Source organism: Lampris incognitus, chromosome 2 (assembly GCF_029633865.1).
Source record: "Lampris incognitus isolate fLamInc1 chromosome 2, fLamInc1.hap2, whole genome shotgun sequence".
Lineage (NCBI taxonomy): Eukaryota > Metazoa > Chordata > Actinopteri > Lampriformes > Lampridae > Lampris > Lampris incognitus.
Genome location: NC_079212.1, coordinates 1,310,398 through 1,327,042, shown reverse-complemented (window position 1 = coordinate 1,327,042; position 16,645 = coordinate 1,310,398). Strand labels below are relative to the sequence as shown.

The window sequence follows — 16,645 nt, the reverse complement described above, 5'->3', positions numbered from 1 at the left end:
GAGAAGAAGAGATGTGAAGGAGAGGAAGAGATGTGAAGGAGAAGAAGAGATGTGAAGGAGAAGAAGAGATGTGAAGGAGAAGAAGAGATGTGAAGGAGAAGAAGAGATGTGAAGGAGAGGAAGAGATGTGAAGGAGAAGAAGAGATGTGAAGGAGAAGAAGAGATGTGAAGGAGAGGAAGAGATGTGAAGGAGAAGAAGAGATGTGAAGGAGAGGAAGAGATGTGTGTGTGCATGTGTGCATATCTGAGAAAGCAGACTAAAATCACACTAACCACATCACCACACACACACACACACACACACACACACACACACACACACAAACACACACAAACACATGCTAGGCTGCAGCACGCTTACAGCAGCATTCTATTCCTGCTCATTGTCATGGGAACTGTTATGACCACCCACCACTTGGCAATGCTTCAAACACACAAACACACACACTGACACACTAACTAAAAACAGCTGATGTGAAGCGTGTAAAGCCAACATTAAACAGGAGGCAGTAGATCTGCACGTTCTGATGGTTTCTAACTCACAACCCTACAACCCAGCACTGTGTCTAGGAACAGCAGAAGTGACGTGAAGGAGAGGAAGAGATGTGAAGGAGAGGAAATGATGTGAAGAAGAGAAGAGATGTGAGGGAGAAGTGATGCGAAGGAGAAGAAGAGATGTGAAGGAGAGGAAGAGATGTGAAGGAGAAGAAGAGATGTGAAGGAGAGGAAGAGATGTGAAGGAGAGGAAGAGATGTGAAGGAGAAGAAGAGATGTGAAGGAGAGGAAGAGATGTGAAGGAGAGGAAGAGATGTGAAGGAGGAAGTGATGTGAAGGAGAAGAAGAGATGTGAAGGAGAGGAAGTGATGTGAAGGAGAGGAAGAGATGTGAAGGAGAGGAAATAATGTGAATGAGGGGAAGAGACGTGAAGGAGAGGAAGTGATGTGCAGGAGAGGAAGTGATGTGAAGGAGAGGAAGAGATGTGAAAGAGAGGAAGAGATGTGAAGGAGAGGAAGTGATGTGAAGGAGGAAGTGATGTGAAGGAGAGGAAGTGATGTGAAGGAGAGGAAGAGATGTGAAGAAGAGAAGAGATGTGAAGAAGAGAAGAGATGTGAAGAAGAGAAGAGATGTGAAGGAGAGGAAGTGATGTGCAGGAGAGGAAGTGATGTGAAGAAGAGAAGAGATGTGAAGGAGAGGAAGTGATGTGCAGGAGAGGAAGAGATGTGAAGGAGGAAGTGATGTGAAGGAGAGGAAGAGATGTGAAGGAGAGGAAGAGATGTGAAGGAGAGGAAGAGATGTGAAGGAGGAAGTGATGTGAGGGAGAGGAAGTGATGTGCAGGAGAGGAAGAGATGTGAAGAAGAGAAGAGATGTGAAGGAGAGGAAGTGATGTGAAGGAGAGGAAGAGATGTGAAGGAGTGGAAATAATGTGAATGAGAGGAAGAGACGTGAAGGAGAGGAAGAGATGTGAAGGAGAGGAAGAGATGTGAAGGAGAGGAAGTGATGTGAAGGAGAGGAAGAGATGTGAAGGAGAGGAAGAGATGTGAAGGAGAGGAAGAGATGTGAATGAGAGGAAGGAGAGGAAATAATGTGAAGGAGAGGAAGAGATGTGAAGGAGAGGAAGTGATATGAAGGAGAGGAAGAGATGTGAAGGAGAGGAAGAGATGTGAATGAGAGGAAGGAGAGGAAATAATGTGAAGCAGAGGAAGAGATGTGAAGGAGAAGAAATGATGTGAAGGCGAGGAAGAGATGTGAAGGAGAGGAAGAGACGTGAATGAGAAGAAGAGATGTGAATGAGAGGAAATAATGTGAAAGAGAGGAAGCGATGTGAAGGAGAAGAAATGATGTGAAGGTGAGGATGAGATGTGAAGGAGAAGAAATGATGTGAAGGTGAGGATGAGATGTGAAGGAGAGGAAGTGATATGAAGGCGAGGAAGAGATGTGAAGGAGAGGAAGCGATGTGAAGGACAGGAATGAGAGGAAGAGATGTGAAAGAGAGGAAGAGATGTGAAGGAGAGGAAGCGATGTGAAGGAGAGGAAGAGATGTGAAGGAGAAGAAGTGATGTGAAGGAGAGGAGAGCTGAGAGGATGACTCCCTACTAACCTGAATGTGTGTGTTTTTGTGTGTATGTGTGTGTGTTTATGGTAACACTTTATTTTAGGGGTCAGAAATTACCTAACCATGTCACATATGTATTGTTAATTAGATGAACGAATAGGCGACACAATAACTCAGATGGTAGTTTTTACAGGTAATTTTACAGCTAACCCTAACCCTTACCCTAACCCCAACCCTAACCCCAACCCTAACAATGAGGCAACACAGTAACTCAGATGGTAGTTTTTACAGGTAATTTTACAGCTAACCCTAACCCTTACCCTAACCCCAACCCTAACAATGAGGCAACACAGTAACTCAGATGGTAGTTTTTACAGGTAATTTTACAGCTAACCCTAACCCTTACCCTAACCTTTACTCTTAGCCTAACCCCAACCCTTACCCTAACCCCAACCCTAACCTTAACCCTTACCCTAAGCATAACCCCAACCCCAATCCTAACCCTTACCCTAACATTTACTCTTAGCCTAACCCCAACCGTTACCCTAACCCTTAGCCTAACCCCAACCCTAACAAAGAGGCGACACAGTAACTCAGATGGTAGTTATTACAAGTAATTGTACAGCTAACCCCAACCGTAACCCCAATCCTAAACCCTAACCTTAACCCTTACCCTAAGCCTAACCCCAACCCTTACCCTAAGCATAACCCTAATCCTAACCTTTACTCTTAGCCTTACCCCAACCCTTACACTAACCCTTAGCCTAACCCCAACCCTAACCCTTACCCTAACACTAAACCTAACCCTAACAATGAGGCGACACAGTAACTCCGATGGTAATTTTTACAGGTAATTTTACAGCTAACCCCAACCCTTACCCTAACCTTAACCCTTACCCTAAGCATAACCCCAACCCCAATCCTAACCCTTACCCCAACCTTTACTCTTAGCCTAACCCCAACCCTTACCCTAACCCCAACCCTAACAATGAGGCAACACAGTAACTCAGACGGTAGTTTTTACAGGTAATTTTACAGCTAACCCTAACCCCAACCCTTACCCCAATCCTTACCCTAACCTTAACCCTTACCCTAAGCATAACCCCAATCCTAACCCTTACCCTAACCTTTATTCTTAGCCTAACCCCAACCCTAACAATGAGGCGACACAGTAACTCAGATGGTAGTTTTTACAGATAATTTTACAGCTAGCCCTAACCCTAACCCAACCCTTACCCTAACCTTAACCCTTACCCTAAGCATAACCCCAACCCCAATCCTAACCCTTATCCTAACCTAGACTCTTAGCCTAACCCCAACCCTTAGCCTAACCCTAACCCTAACACTTACCCTAACCTTAACAACGAGGCGACACAGTAACTCAGATGGTAGTTTTTACAGGTAATTTTACAGCTAACCCTAACCCTTACCCTAACCTTAACCCTTACCCTAACCCCAACCCTAAACCTAACCTTAATCCTTACCCTAAGCCTAACCCTAATCCTAACCCTTACCCTAACCCCAACTCTAAGCCTAACCCTAACCCTAACACTTACCCTAACCTTAACAACGAGGCGACACAGTAACTCAGATGGTAGTTTTTACAGGTAATTTTACAGCTAACCCTAACCCTTACCCTAACCTTAACCCTTACCCTAACCCCAACCCTAAACCTAACCTTAATCCTTACCCTAAGCCTAACCCTAATCCTAACCCTTACCCTAACCCCAACTCTAAGCCTAACCCCAACCCTAACCCAAATTACAAGGTAATTTCAACCTTATTTCTAAGAAATTACGTTATAATTACACCTTATTACTAGGTAATTCCCGACCCCCTAAAATAAAGTGCAACCGTGTTTATATATGTATTAGTGTATGTATATGTCTGCATGTGTGTTTATATATGCATTGGTGTGTGTGTGTGTGTGTGTGTGTTTATATATGTACTGGTGTGTGTGTGTGTTTATATATGTATTATATATGTATCGAAAACAACCCCATATCAAACTGGATGAACCTAAAAACGACTCTCCTCTCTGTAGCTGAAACCGAGATTGGTATTCTGAAAAGACGTCACCTGGACTGGTTTGATAAGAACAACCAGGAAATTCTCAACCTGATCAACACAAAGATCAAGCTCGTCTCTCCTGGGATAAAGATAGAACCTCCAAGACGAAAGAAGAGCACTACAAGAAACTGCAGTCAAACACCCAAGCTCAACTTGCTCCATGAAGGATACTTGGTGGCAAAGTAAAGCCCTTGAGATCCAGGGCTACGCAGACCAGAACCACCCCCACAACTTTTTCTCTGCCATCCGTGCCATCTACAGGCCCATCAAGACGGCACCAACACCAATGAAAGCAGCAGACAACATAACAATTTTGAGGGACGATGTAGCCATCAGTCAACGATGGAAACAGCACTTCCACCAGCTCCTCTGCAAACCATCATGAGCGTCTCTGGACTGCCTTGATGGCTCACTTATTCTGCTGCAAAAACCGTGGATGTCTGCACCTCTTTCCAACAAGGAGCTTCAAACAGCGATCGCTCAGTTGTGCAACAACAAAGCGGCTGGCCCCGATGGAATCCCTGCAGAACTGTACAAGTATGGCGGACTACCTCTTCAGAAGCAGCTGTACAAAGTCATCCTGCAGATCTGGGAAACCTGGACCGCCCCAGCTGATTTCAGAGACACAAACATTTTTACCATTTTCAAAAAAGGGGACTGAGGAGTGTGCAGCAATTACAGAGGAATTTCCCTCCTTTCAACAGCTGGGAAAATTCTGTCGCGGATCCTTCTGAATCGTCTCACCACCCTGGCCGAAGACGTTCTCCCCGAATCCCAAAGCAGCTTTCAATCCCACAGAGGGACCATAGATATGATCTTTGTGGCACGACAGCTCATGGAGAAGGCAAGAGAACAACAGAAGACAATGTTTTTCATCTTTTTCGACTTTGAGAAAGCATTTGATTCTCTTCCAAGAGCCATTTTGTGGGACGTGCTATCCAAATCTGGATGCCCTGACCACTTCATCCAGATGATTCGCGTCCTCCATGATGACATGAAAGGCTGTGTCTGTTTCTGTGGAACCCTTTCTGAGCCTTTCCCCATGGATTGTGGAGTTAAGAAAGGCTGTGTTCTAGCGCCTACGTTATTTTCCTTATACCTGGCTGCTCTCAGATCGGTCACTCGATGGTAAAATCAACATCCGTTACCGCTTCGATGGCAGCCTGTTCAATCTCCAGCGCTTAAAGTCTAAGAACAAGACATCCACCAACGTCATCATCGAGCTTCAATATGCCGATGATAATGCTGCTCCTGCCATGACTCCAGAAGGTCTTCAGTCGATCACCAACTCCTTTGTTCAGGCCTATGAAACTTTTGGTTTCTCTGTGAACATCAAGAAAACCAAAACGCTTGCTATTGTGCCTCAGGATACCCCAAGAGTTCTGCTTCAAATCACCATCTATGGCCAACCTATAGAACACGTTCAATCCTTTCAGTACCTTGGAAGTATTCTCGAAGAAACATGCAGTCTAGAACCGGATATCACCAACAGACTGAAAGCTGCCCACACTGCCTTTGGCCGACTTTCTCACCGTGTTTTCTATGATTGTGATCTCAAGACATCAACCAAAATCATGGTTTACCATGCAGTGGTTCTTCCAACCCTCCTGTACGGCTGTGAAGCCCGGACCCTCTACAAATACCAAATCCATAAACTAGAACGCTTCCACCAGCAAAAACTGAGAAGTATTCTGGGAATTTCCTGGCAAGAACGGGTCACCAACAATCAAGTTCTCGAAAGAGCCGATCTCCTTTCCATCAAGACAACGTTTGAATGTCACCAGCTGTGGTGGCTTGGCCACATCCAGAGGATGCCAAACAACAGACTCCTGAAACAAATTCTATACTCCGAATGACTGAAGGTCAAAGAAAAAGAGGAGCTCCCAAAAAAATGCTACAAGGACTGTATCAAGGGAACACTGATCACCTTCAACATCGACCCTAAGAACTGGGAAAAAGTAGCGAAAAATGGAAAGCACTGGAGAGCTGCCTGCCCGTCTGGTCCCATCAAGGCCGAAACTGACAAACGAGCGCATGCGGAAGAAAAGTGCTGCTGCCGAAAAAACCACCAAGAACAGAGAGCCGCAGGAACGGGTCCACCCTCTACTACCCCCTGTCCACACAGTTCCAGCCTCTTCTAGTCTCACCCCCTAATATCCCCTGTCCACACTGTTCCAGCCTCTTCTATTCTCACCCCCTACTACCCCCTGTACACACTGTTCCAGCCTCTTCTAGTCTCATCCCCTACTACCCCGTCCATGCTGTTCCCGTCTCTTCTAGTCTCACCCCCTACTACCCCATCCATGCTGTTCCCGTCTCTTCTATTCTCACCCCCTACTACCCCGTCCACGCTGTTCCTGCCTCTTCTAGTCTCACCCCCTACTATCCCCTGTCCACACTGTTCCTGCCTCTTCTAGTCTCATCTTGGACTGTCAAGCCATCTTCGTTTCAAGCACACACCTTAATCTCTCGGAATAATGTTCGGACACGAGAGACGCCAACGACGACGGTGTGTGTGTGTTTATATATGTATTGGTGTGTGTGTGTGTGTGTGTTTATATATGTACTGGTGTGTGTGTGTGTGTGTGTGTGTGTGTTTATATATGTATTGTGTGCATGTGTGTGTGTGTGTGTGTGTGTGTGTGTTGGTACCTTCTGCAGGTGCATGTTCTTGGTCAGTTGTTCTTCCAACATGTTCTGCAGTTTTTTGTTCATTTCTCTCAGGTTCTCGTCTCCTGGCTTCACCAAATCTCTCAGCACTGACCCCAGACCTCCTCTATCTGCCTGGGAGCCTCCATGACCCCCCACCGCACTGCCTGACACATCTGAGGATGGGAGAGAGAGACACAGAGACACAGACAGAGAGAGACAGAGACAGGGAGAGAGAGACAGAAAGAGAGAGAGAGAGAGAGAGACATAGAGACAGAGAGAGGGGGAGAGAGAGAGAGAGAGAGAGAGAGAGAGAGAGAGAGAGAGAGAGAGAGAGATGATTCCTTGATGTGTACTGGTCCAGGTGTGAAGGTCTTCTCCAGTCACACTGCAGGTTTGAACTGAAACAGCTGCTGCTGTTCTTCATCCCAGCTACTCACTTGTTCACCTACATGACCTATTACCTCTTCTACCACCATATATACTGCACCTCAGAGGAGAGCAGAGGACAAGAAGAGAGGAGAGGGCAGGGGAGGAAGAAAGGAGAGGAGAGGACAGGGGAAAAGGAGAAGAGAGGAGAGCATGGGAAAAAGAGAAGGGGAGAAGACAGGGAAGAAGAGAGGAGAGGAGAGGACAGGGGAAAAAGAGGAGAGGAGGAGAGGAGAGGAAAAGAAGAGAGGAGAGCAGAGGACAGGCGAAGAAGAGAGCAGAGCAGAGGACAGAAGAGGAGAGCAGAGGACAGGGGAAGAAGAGAGGGGGGGAGAGGACAGGGGAAAAAGAGAAGAGAGGAAAGGACAGGGAAAGAAGAGAGGACAGGAGAGGAGGACGGGGAAGAAGAGAGCAGAGGACAAAAGAGGAGAGTAGAGGACAGGGGAAGAAGAGAGGAGAGCAGAGGACAGGAGAAGAAGAGAGAAGAGAAGAAGAAAGGAGAAGAAGAGAGGAGAGCAGAGGACAGGGGAAGAAGAGAGAAGAGAAGAAGAAAGGAGAAGAAAGAAGAGATGAGAGGAGAGCAGTGGACAGGAGAGGAGAGGACAGGAGAGCAGAGGACAGGAGAAGAAGAGAGAAGAGAGGAGAGCAGAGGACAGGAGAGGAGAGCAGAGGACAGGAGAAGAAGAGAGAAGAGAAGAAGAGAGGAGAGCAGAGGACAGGAGAGGAGAGCAGAGGACAGGAGAAGAAGAGAGGAGAGGGCAGGAGAGGAAAGGACATGAGATGAGAGGAGAGGACAGCAGAAGACAGGAGAACAAGAGAGGAGAGGAGAAGACAGCAGAAGAGAGGAGAGGAGGTTGTCTATATTCACGCATCTCATAGCTGTGCTGAGTGATTTTATGGAGCTTAGTTGTAAACTAGACAGCTTTACTGCAAGAAGCATGTCACTCACACACACACACACACACACACACACACACACACACACACACACACACACACACACACACACACACACACACACACACACAAACACACACACACACACACACACAAACAGATAGATGCATGACCTGTGGAAGTGAACTCTGCCATAAAACATGGAATACACACATGCACATGCAAACATAAACACAGACACACTTAAAATGACACAGAGCGACAGGAAGTGACAGGAAGTGAGAGGAAGGATGAAGAGATTTAAATGAGAAAGAGAGGGAGAGACAATGTGGTTCAGTAGTTCTGAGCACACCACTTGGTTATGGTGCAGTAACACACACACACACACACACACACACACAGTCATGTTTCACTATCCTTGTGAGGACCCCTCATTGACTACACTAATTTCCTAGCCCTTAACCCTAACCTTACCCACTCAAACTACACGCCTAACCCCAACCCTAACCCAACCCTTAACCTAACCCCTTACCATAACCTTAACCTAACCTTAACCTAACCCTAATTCTAACTGTAACCCTAAAACCAACCCCTAACCCTAAAATAGACCCTTTTCCTTGTGCGGACCTCTGAAAGGTCTGCACAAGGGTAGGTGCTGCCAGGTTTAGCTATCCTTGTGTGGATATTTGGTCCGCACAAGGATAGCTAAACATGCACACACGAGCTGAATGCTGTGTGTGCGTGCGTGTGTGTGTGTTCTTCCATTGTACATGTCTTTAATAAGAATGTTGTTTAATGTAAAAGTGTATTTATTACCTTCATGTCCACCACGTGCCTCACGTGACCTCTTTACTCTGACATGACAGTACTTATGAACATGTATGTCATTACATTACATGACATGACATTACATTCCAGTCATTTAGCCGACACTTTTATCCAAAGCGACTTACAATAAGGGCATCATTTAACGCAGGAAATCAGGAGAACTACTAGTCATCAGAGGTCATAAGTGCATCTAAACAAGCATCTCAGAGCAAAACCAGTGCTAAAGTAAAAGCGCAAGAAAGACTTTTTTTTTTAAATGAGTGAACATAATAAGTGCTAAGAACAAGTAACAGGGTGGTAGTTCTTGAAGAGGTGAGTTTTCAACCTGCGCCAAATGGCGGGCAGCGACTCTGCTGTCCTGACATCAGTGGGGAGTACATTCCATGGCAGCAGGGGCCTCTGAGCGATGGGGCAACCAGGCGTCCCAGAGCGAAGTGGTCGGGCAGGGGTGTAGGGCTCGATCATGGCCTGGAGATAGGAAGGAGCTGTTCCTTTCACTGCCCTGTAGACTAGCACCAGAGTCTTAAACTGGATGCGAGCAGCTACTGGGAGCCAGTGTAGGGACATGAGAAGGGAAGTTGTGTGGGAGAACTTAGGGCGGTTGAACACCAGACAAGCTGCAACTTCCTGAACAAGCTCCAGAGGCCTGATGGCCGACACCAGGGGGCCAGCAAAGAGGGAGTTGCCGTAGTCCAGCTGGGAGATGACCAGAGCATGGATGAGCACCTGTGCCGTCTTGTCAGTGAGGAATGGGCAAATCCTCCTGATGTTATAGAGGAGAAATCTGCAGGAGCGAGCAACCGATGCAACGTTTGCATCAAACGAGCTGGTTGTCCAGATCACACCCAGATTCCTTGCACTTCGAGTTGGCATTACCACCGTGTTGTCAATGGTGATGGCCAGGTCTCGGTGCAGGCAACCTTTCCCCGGGAGGAACATCAGCTCTGTCTTGTCCAGCTTGAGCTTCAGGTGGTGTGTCGCCATCCACTCTGAGATGTCAGTCAAGGACGCAGCAATGTGTGTCTCTACTTGTGTGTCAGAGGGAGGAAAGGACAAGATCAGCTGGGTGTCATCGGCATAACAATGGTAAGCGAAGTCATGCGAGCGAATAACAGAACCCAGGGATGTTGTGTACAGGGAGAAAAGAAGAGGACCCAGAACCGAACCCTGTGGAAGGCCTGTAGTCAGTGTGCGAGGCTCCTACACAGATCCCCTCCATGTCACCTGATAGGAGCGACCCGTCAGGTAGGTTGCAAAAATTGAGAGTGCAGAGCCTGTGACACCCAGCCCCTTGAGGGTAGAGGGGAGGGTCTGGTGGTTCACTGTGTCGAACGCAGCTGACAGGTCCAGGAATATCAGCACAGAGGAGAGAGAGTTTGCTCTCACAGAGTGCAGCAATTCTGTCACTGCAAGGAGGGCTGTCTGTCGAGTGACCCACCCTAACCCAGACTGGTTGGGGTCCAGGAGGTTGTTCTGGTGGAGGTACAAAGAAAGTTGGTTAAAGACAGCACGTTCGAAACTTTTGGATAGAAAGGGTAGAAGGGAAACTGGTCTGTAGTTTTTGACGTCCAAGGGGTTAAGTGATGGTTGAGAAGGGGGGTGACTCTAGCAGTCTTGAAGGCAGATGGAAAACATCCTGCCTGGAGGGAGGTGTTGATGAGGTGGGTTAGAAAGGGAAGGAGTTCAGGTGCTATAGACTGAAGAAGAGGGGTGGGGACCGGGTCAAGGGAGCATGTGGTGGGGCGAGTGAATGAGGTTGAGGACCTCGTCGGGGGAGAGGGGAGCGAGGTGGGATAGGGTGGGACGTGGAGAGGTGAGGGAGGGTGCAGAGGGTGGGATAGTGCAAGCAGCACTAACCGGGTGGTGAGAAAAGGCGGATCTGATGTCGTTTACCTTCTTGTCAAAGAAGTTAGCGAAGTCATCAGGGAGAAGGGAGGAAGTAGGAGGAGGAGGTGGGGGCTGAAGAAGTGTAGAGAAGGTTTCCAAGAGTTTTTTAGGATTAGAGACAGAGGATAGGATTTTAGAGCGATAGAAGGCAATCCAAAGGAATTGAATCGAGTGCAACTGGACTTCGTATATATCCGTGAAAACATTTCGCCTCTCATCCAAGAGGCTTCATCAGTTCGTGCCTTTCTGACTAGACCAAGCTAGTCTGACTGGCTGGTGATGAAACTCAGATATTTATCCTCTTTGGAGTTGTTATCAGATGACCGTGGCTCTTTGTGTTCCGATGTTTAGCAACGCCCGTCGTTATCAGAGGTATTGATATGCGTGGCTGTTTTGTGTTACGATGTTAAGCAACGCCCGTCGTTATCCGGCTCTTTGTGATCTGATGTTAAGCAGCGACGGTCGTTGGGGGTGTTAGTTTCGACTTTGTTAGTGCTCCATACAGTGGTCATGAGAGTTGTTGGAGCCGTTAGTGAGCGACTGTTGTTCTTGGAGGCTAGGTTTCTTGAGTCTCCTGGGTAGAGATGAAAGGACGGCATTGTAAGTGGGAGATAGGTGGTGTCACAGACCTCCTCCTCCTCTGTTGAGGGATGTTTTTTTCAGTTTCGCATAGATGGCTTCCTTCACCCCTCTTTCAAAGCAACATACACATTTTGGACAGAGAAGATAGATGGTTTGAAAGAGGGGTGAAGGAAGCCATCTATGCGAAACTGGAAAAACCATCCCTCAACAGAGGAGGAGGTCTGCGACACCACCTATCTCCCACTTACAATGCCGTCCTTTCATCTCTACCCAGGAGACTCAAGAAGCTTAGCCTCCAAGAACAACAGTCGGTAACTAACGGCTCCAACGACTCATGACCACTGAATGGAGCACTAACGAAGTCGAAACTAACACCCCCAATGACCGTCGCTGCTTAACATCAGCTTACAAAGAGCCACGCATATCAATAGCTCTGATAACAACGGTCATTGCTAAACATCGGAAAACAAAAAACAGCCACGCATATCAATACCTCTGATAATGACGGGCGATGCTACACATCGGAACACAAAGAGCCATGGACATCATTAGGTCTGATAACGACTCCAAAGGGGATAAATATCTGAGTCTCATCACCAGCCAATCAGACTAGCTTGGTTTAGTCAGAAAGGCACGAACTGAGGAAGCCTCTTGGATGAGAGGCGAAACGTCTTCACGGATATATACCAAGTCCAGTTGCACTCGATTCAATTCCTTTGGATAACCATGACCTGGATGAATGAGAACATTCACAGAAAGATAGAAGGCAGCTTTAGCAGCAGAAAAGGGGGGGGGGAGTGGAAAGAAGAGACTGGAAGTTGAGAAGGTCCCCTGGGAGTTTGCCTTTTCTCCATTTGCGCTCTGCCACTCTCAGGCTCCGTCTGTCTGTGCGCACTGAGTCGGTCAGCCAAGGGGCAGGTGGAGTTGAGCGTGCAGGCCTGGAGGTGAGGGGACAGAGATTGTCCAGAGAAGAGGAGAGGGTAGAGAGAAGAAGATCAGTAGCATTGTCAGGGGGTAAGAGAGAAAAAGATTCAGGTGTAGGGAGGATAGAGGTAACAGAGGAAAAAAGATCAGTGGCGGAGAGAGAGCGGAGGTGTCTACGGGTGGAAACCATGTTGGTAGGGGGAGGGGCTGAGGGGGGTGAAGAGAGGGAGAGAGAGTAGGACATGAAATAGTGGTCAGAGAGCTGGAGGGGAGTAACAGAGAGATTGGAAATAGGACAGTGTCTAGTAAAGATAAGGTCCAGCTGGTTGGCAGCCTTGTGGGTAGGAGGTGAAGGTCAAAGGAGGAGAGGAAAGAGAGAAGAGGATCTAGCTTGTTAGTGTGGATGTTGAAGTCACCGTGAAGGATAAGTGCAGAGTCATCAACAGGGAAGTGCGAGACAAGTGTGTCAAGCTCCTCCAGAAACTCACCAAGGGGCCTGGTGGGCAGTACACAACCAGGATGGTGAGTTTGACTGGATAAGAGACAGTAACAGCATGAAATTCAAAAGAGGGAGGAGAAAACTGTGGAATGGAAACAAGAGAGTATTTCCATTTCAGGGAGATTAGCAGGCCAGTACCACCACCCCGCCTCCCAGCTCTGGGAGTGTGAGTAAAAGAGTACACATCAGACAGAGCTGCGGGTGTGGCAGTGTTTTCTGGCGTGATCCAGGTCTCAGTTAGAGCAAGCAAGTTGAGGGAGAGCAAGGTCAGTAAAAACATCATATCATACTACAGTGGGTGACCTCTTTACTCTGACATGATAGTACTCATGAACATGTTTGTCAGTAAAAACATCATATCATACTACAGTGGGTGACCTCTTTACTCTGACATGATAGTACTCATGAACATGTTTGTCAGTAAAAACATCATATCATACTACAGTGGGTGACCTCTTTACTCTGACATGATAGTACTCATGAACATGTTTGTCAGTAAAAACATCATATCATACTACAGCTCTTTTCAACACGTGTATCTAGAAATGTATTGTCAGTCTCAACACATCACCTTCAGTACAGTTAGCCAGTCTGTGCTGACCCACATGAATACACTTTCACCACAAGCATCTGTTAAGCTTCATGTGATCTGATCCAGTGTGATGTGGACTCTGTGATATTAGCATGTAAAGGATCATATAAACATGTATGTACAACACTACACACATGTAGCAGTGACCAGCTGTGTGGCAGCCGGGTTGTGTTGGGCTGCTGGGTTGTGTGTGGCTGCTGGCTGGCGGGCGGTTAGACTCTGAGTGTCTTTATTGGATGTGTGTAAGCAGACAGAGGCAGCCTGGGGAGACACGGTGTGTGTTTCTACTGAGGAGGGTGTGGAGTTATTGTATGTGTTTCTACTGAGGAGGGTGTGGAGATATGGTGTGTTTCTACTGAGGAGGGTGTGGAGTTATTGTGTGTGTTTCTACTAAAGAGGGTGTGGAGTTATGGTGTGTGTTTCTACTGAGGAGGGTGTGGAGATATGGTGTGTGTTTCTACTGAGGAGGGTGTGGAGTTATTGTGTGTTTCTACTGAGGAGGGTGTGGAGTTATGGTGTGTGTTTCTACTGAGGAGGGTGTGGAGTTATGGTGTGTGTTTCTACTGAGGAGGGTGTGGAGTTATGGTGTGTGTTTCTACTGAGGAGGGTGTGGAGTTATTGTGTGTTTCTACTGAGGAGGGTGTGGAGTTATGGTGTGTGTTTCTACTGAGGAGGGTGTGGAGTTATTGTGTGTTTCTACTGAGGAGGGTGTGGAGTTATGGTGTGTGTTTCTACTAAAGAGGGTGTGGAGTTATGGTGTGTGTTTCTACTGAGGAGGGTGTGGAGTTATGGTGTGTGTTTCTACTAAGGAGGGTGTGGAGTTATTGTATGTGTTTCTACTGAGGAGGGTGTGGAGATATGGTGTGTTTCTACTGAGGAGGGTGTGGAGTTATTGTGTGTGTTTCTACTAAAGAGGGTGTGGAGTTATGGTGTGTGTTTCTACTGAGGAGGGTGTGGAGTTATTGTATGTGTTTCTACTGAGGAGGGTGTGGAGATATGGTGTGTTTCTACTGAGGAGGGTGTGGAGTTATTGTGTGTTTCTACTAAGGAGGGTGTGGAGTTATGGTGTGTGTTTCTACTGAGGAGGGTGTGGAGTTATTGTATGTGTTTCTACTGAGGAGGGTGTGGAGTTATGGTGTGTGTTTCTACTGAGGAGGGTGTGGAGTTATTGGTTGTGTTTCTACTAAGGAGGGTGTGGAGTTATGGTGTGTGTTTCTACTGAGGAGGGTGTGGAGTTATTGGTTGTGTTTCTACTGAGGAGGGTGTGGAGTTATTGTGTGTTTCTACTGAGGAGGGTGTGGAGTTATTGTGTGTGTTTCTACTAAGGAGGGTGTGGAGTTATGGTGTGTGTTTCTACTGAGGAGGGTGTGGAGTTATGGTGTGTTTCTACTGAGGAGGGTGTGGAGTTATTGTGTGTGTTTCTATTGAGGAGGGTGTGGAGTTATGGTGTGTGTTTCCACTGAGGAGGGTGTGGAGTTATTGTGTGTTTCTACTGAGGAGGGTGTGGAGTTATGGTGTGTGTTTCTACTGAGGAGGGTGTGGAGTTATGGTGTGTGTTATTACTAAGGAGGGTGTGGAGTTATTGTGTGTTTCTACTGAGGAGGGTGTGGAGTTATGGTGTGTTTCTACTGAGGAGGGTGTGGAGTTATTGTGTGTTTCTACTGAGGAGGGTGTGGAGTTATGGTGTGTGTTTCTACTGAGGAGGGTGTGGAGTTATTGTGTGTTTCTACTGAGGAGGGTGTGGAGTTATTGTGTGTTTCTACTGAGGAGGGTGTGGAGTTATGGTGTGTTTCTACTGAGGAGGGTGTGGAGTTATTGTGTGTTTCTACTGAGGAGGGTGTGGAGTTATTGTGTGTGTTTCTACTGAGGAGGGTGTGGAGTTATTGTGTGTTTCTACTGAGGAGGGTGTGGAGTTATTGTGTGTGTTTCTACTGAGGAGGGTGTGGAGTTATTGTGTGTTTCTACTGAGGAGGGTGTGGAGTTATTGTGTGTGTTTCTACTGAGGAGGGTGTGGAGTTATTGTGTGTGTTTCTACTGAGGAGGGTGTGGAGTTATTGTGTGTTTCTACTGAGGAGGGTGTGGAGTTATTGTGTGTGTTTCTACTGAGGAGGGTGTGGAGTTATTGTGTGTTTCTACTGAGGAGGGTGTGGAGTTATTGTGTGTTTCTACTGAGGAGGGTGTGGAGTTATGGTGTGTGTTTCTACTGAGGAGGGTGTGGAGTTATGGTGTGTGTTTCTACTGAGGAGGGTGTGGAGTTATTGTGTGTTTCTACTGAGGAGGGTGTGGAGTTATTGTGTGTGTTTCTACTGAGGAGGGTGTGGAGTTATTGTGTGTGTTTCTACTGAGGAGGGTGTGGAGTTATGGTGTGTGTTTCTACTGAGGAGGGTGTGGAGTTATTGTGTGTTTCTACTGAGGAGGGTGTGGAGTTATTGTGTGTTTCTACTGAGGAGGGTGTGGAGTTATTGTGTGTTTCTACTGAGGAGGGTGTGGAGTTATTGTGTGTTTCTACTGAGGAGGGTGTGGAGTTATGGTGTGTGTTTCTACTGAGGAGGGTGTGGAGTTATGGTGTGTGTTTCTACTAAGGAGGGTGTGGAGTTATGGTGTGTGTTTCTACTGAGGAGGGTGTGGAGTTATTGTGTGTGTTTCTACTGAGGAGGGTGTGGAGTTATGGTGTGTGTTTCTACTGAGGAGGGTGTGGAGTTATGGTGTGTGTTTCTACTGAGGAGGGTGTGGAGTTATTGTGTGTTTCTACTGAGGAGGGTGTGGAGTTATTGCTTTCAGCCCTGACAGATGGATTACTGTACACCTCAGACTGGGGTGTGATGTAAACGTGTGTGTGTCTGTTTCTGCAGTGTGTCTTCCCACTGCAGTGGACATCCTCATCCTCATCACTCTCTCTGTATGACTGGCAGCCTTTGACATCTGAACTTATGGTTAAAATGAACTGCATGTTGATGAGCTCCCACAATGCAATACTTAAATGTCTTATGATGCGTCCTAGTCAGTCATTTTACTGCCTCCTGGTTTAGTTTACTCCCCAGTTCAGTTCAGTCAGTTATTTTCTGCAGAATCAGGAGGTCTTCCATGGTTTGAATCAGTCAGCCTATTACCTCTCTCATTGTCTGTTGTTTTCCTGTTTTATTTTGAAGTTCACCTGTGTTGTCGTGTCAGTTCCTGCTCCTGGTTTTGTCCTCAGTCAACCCCGTGTATCCCACACCTGTTCCCCGTTCTCTC

At 47.1% G+C, this 16,645-nt stretch overlaps 1 protein-coding gene across 4 annotated transcripts in view; it reads right to left on the bottom strand.

Annotated features, from left to right (window-relative positions):
• Positions 1–16,645, bottom strand: part of gripap1 (GRIP1 associated protein 1) — a 123,265-nt gene that overhangs the window by 3,814 nt on the left and 102,806 nt on the right. For all 4 annotated transcript variants that reach the window (XM_056273558.1, XM_056273559.1, XM_056273561.1 and 1 more), the window contains one exon: positions 6,777–6,949. In XM_056273558.1, the coding sequence (XP_056129533.1) occupies positions 6,777–6,949 (173 nt within the window). The remainder of the gene's footprint in view (positions 1–6,776; positions 6,950–16,645) is intronic.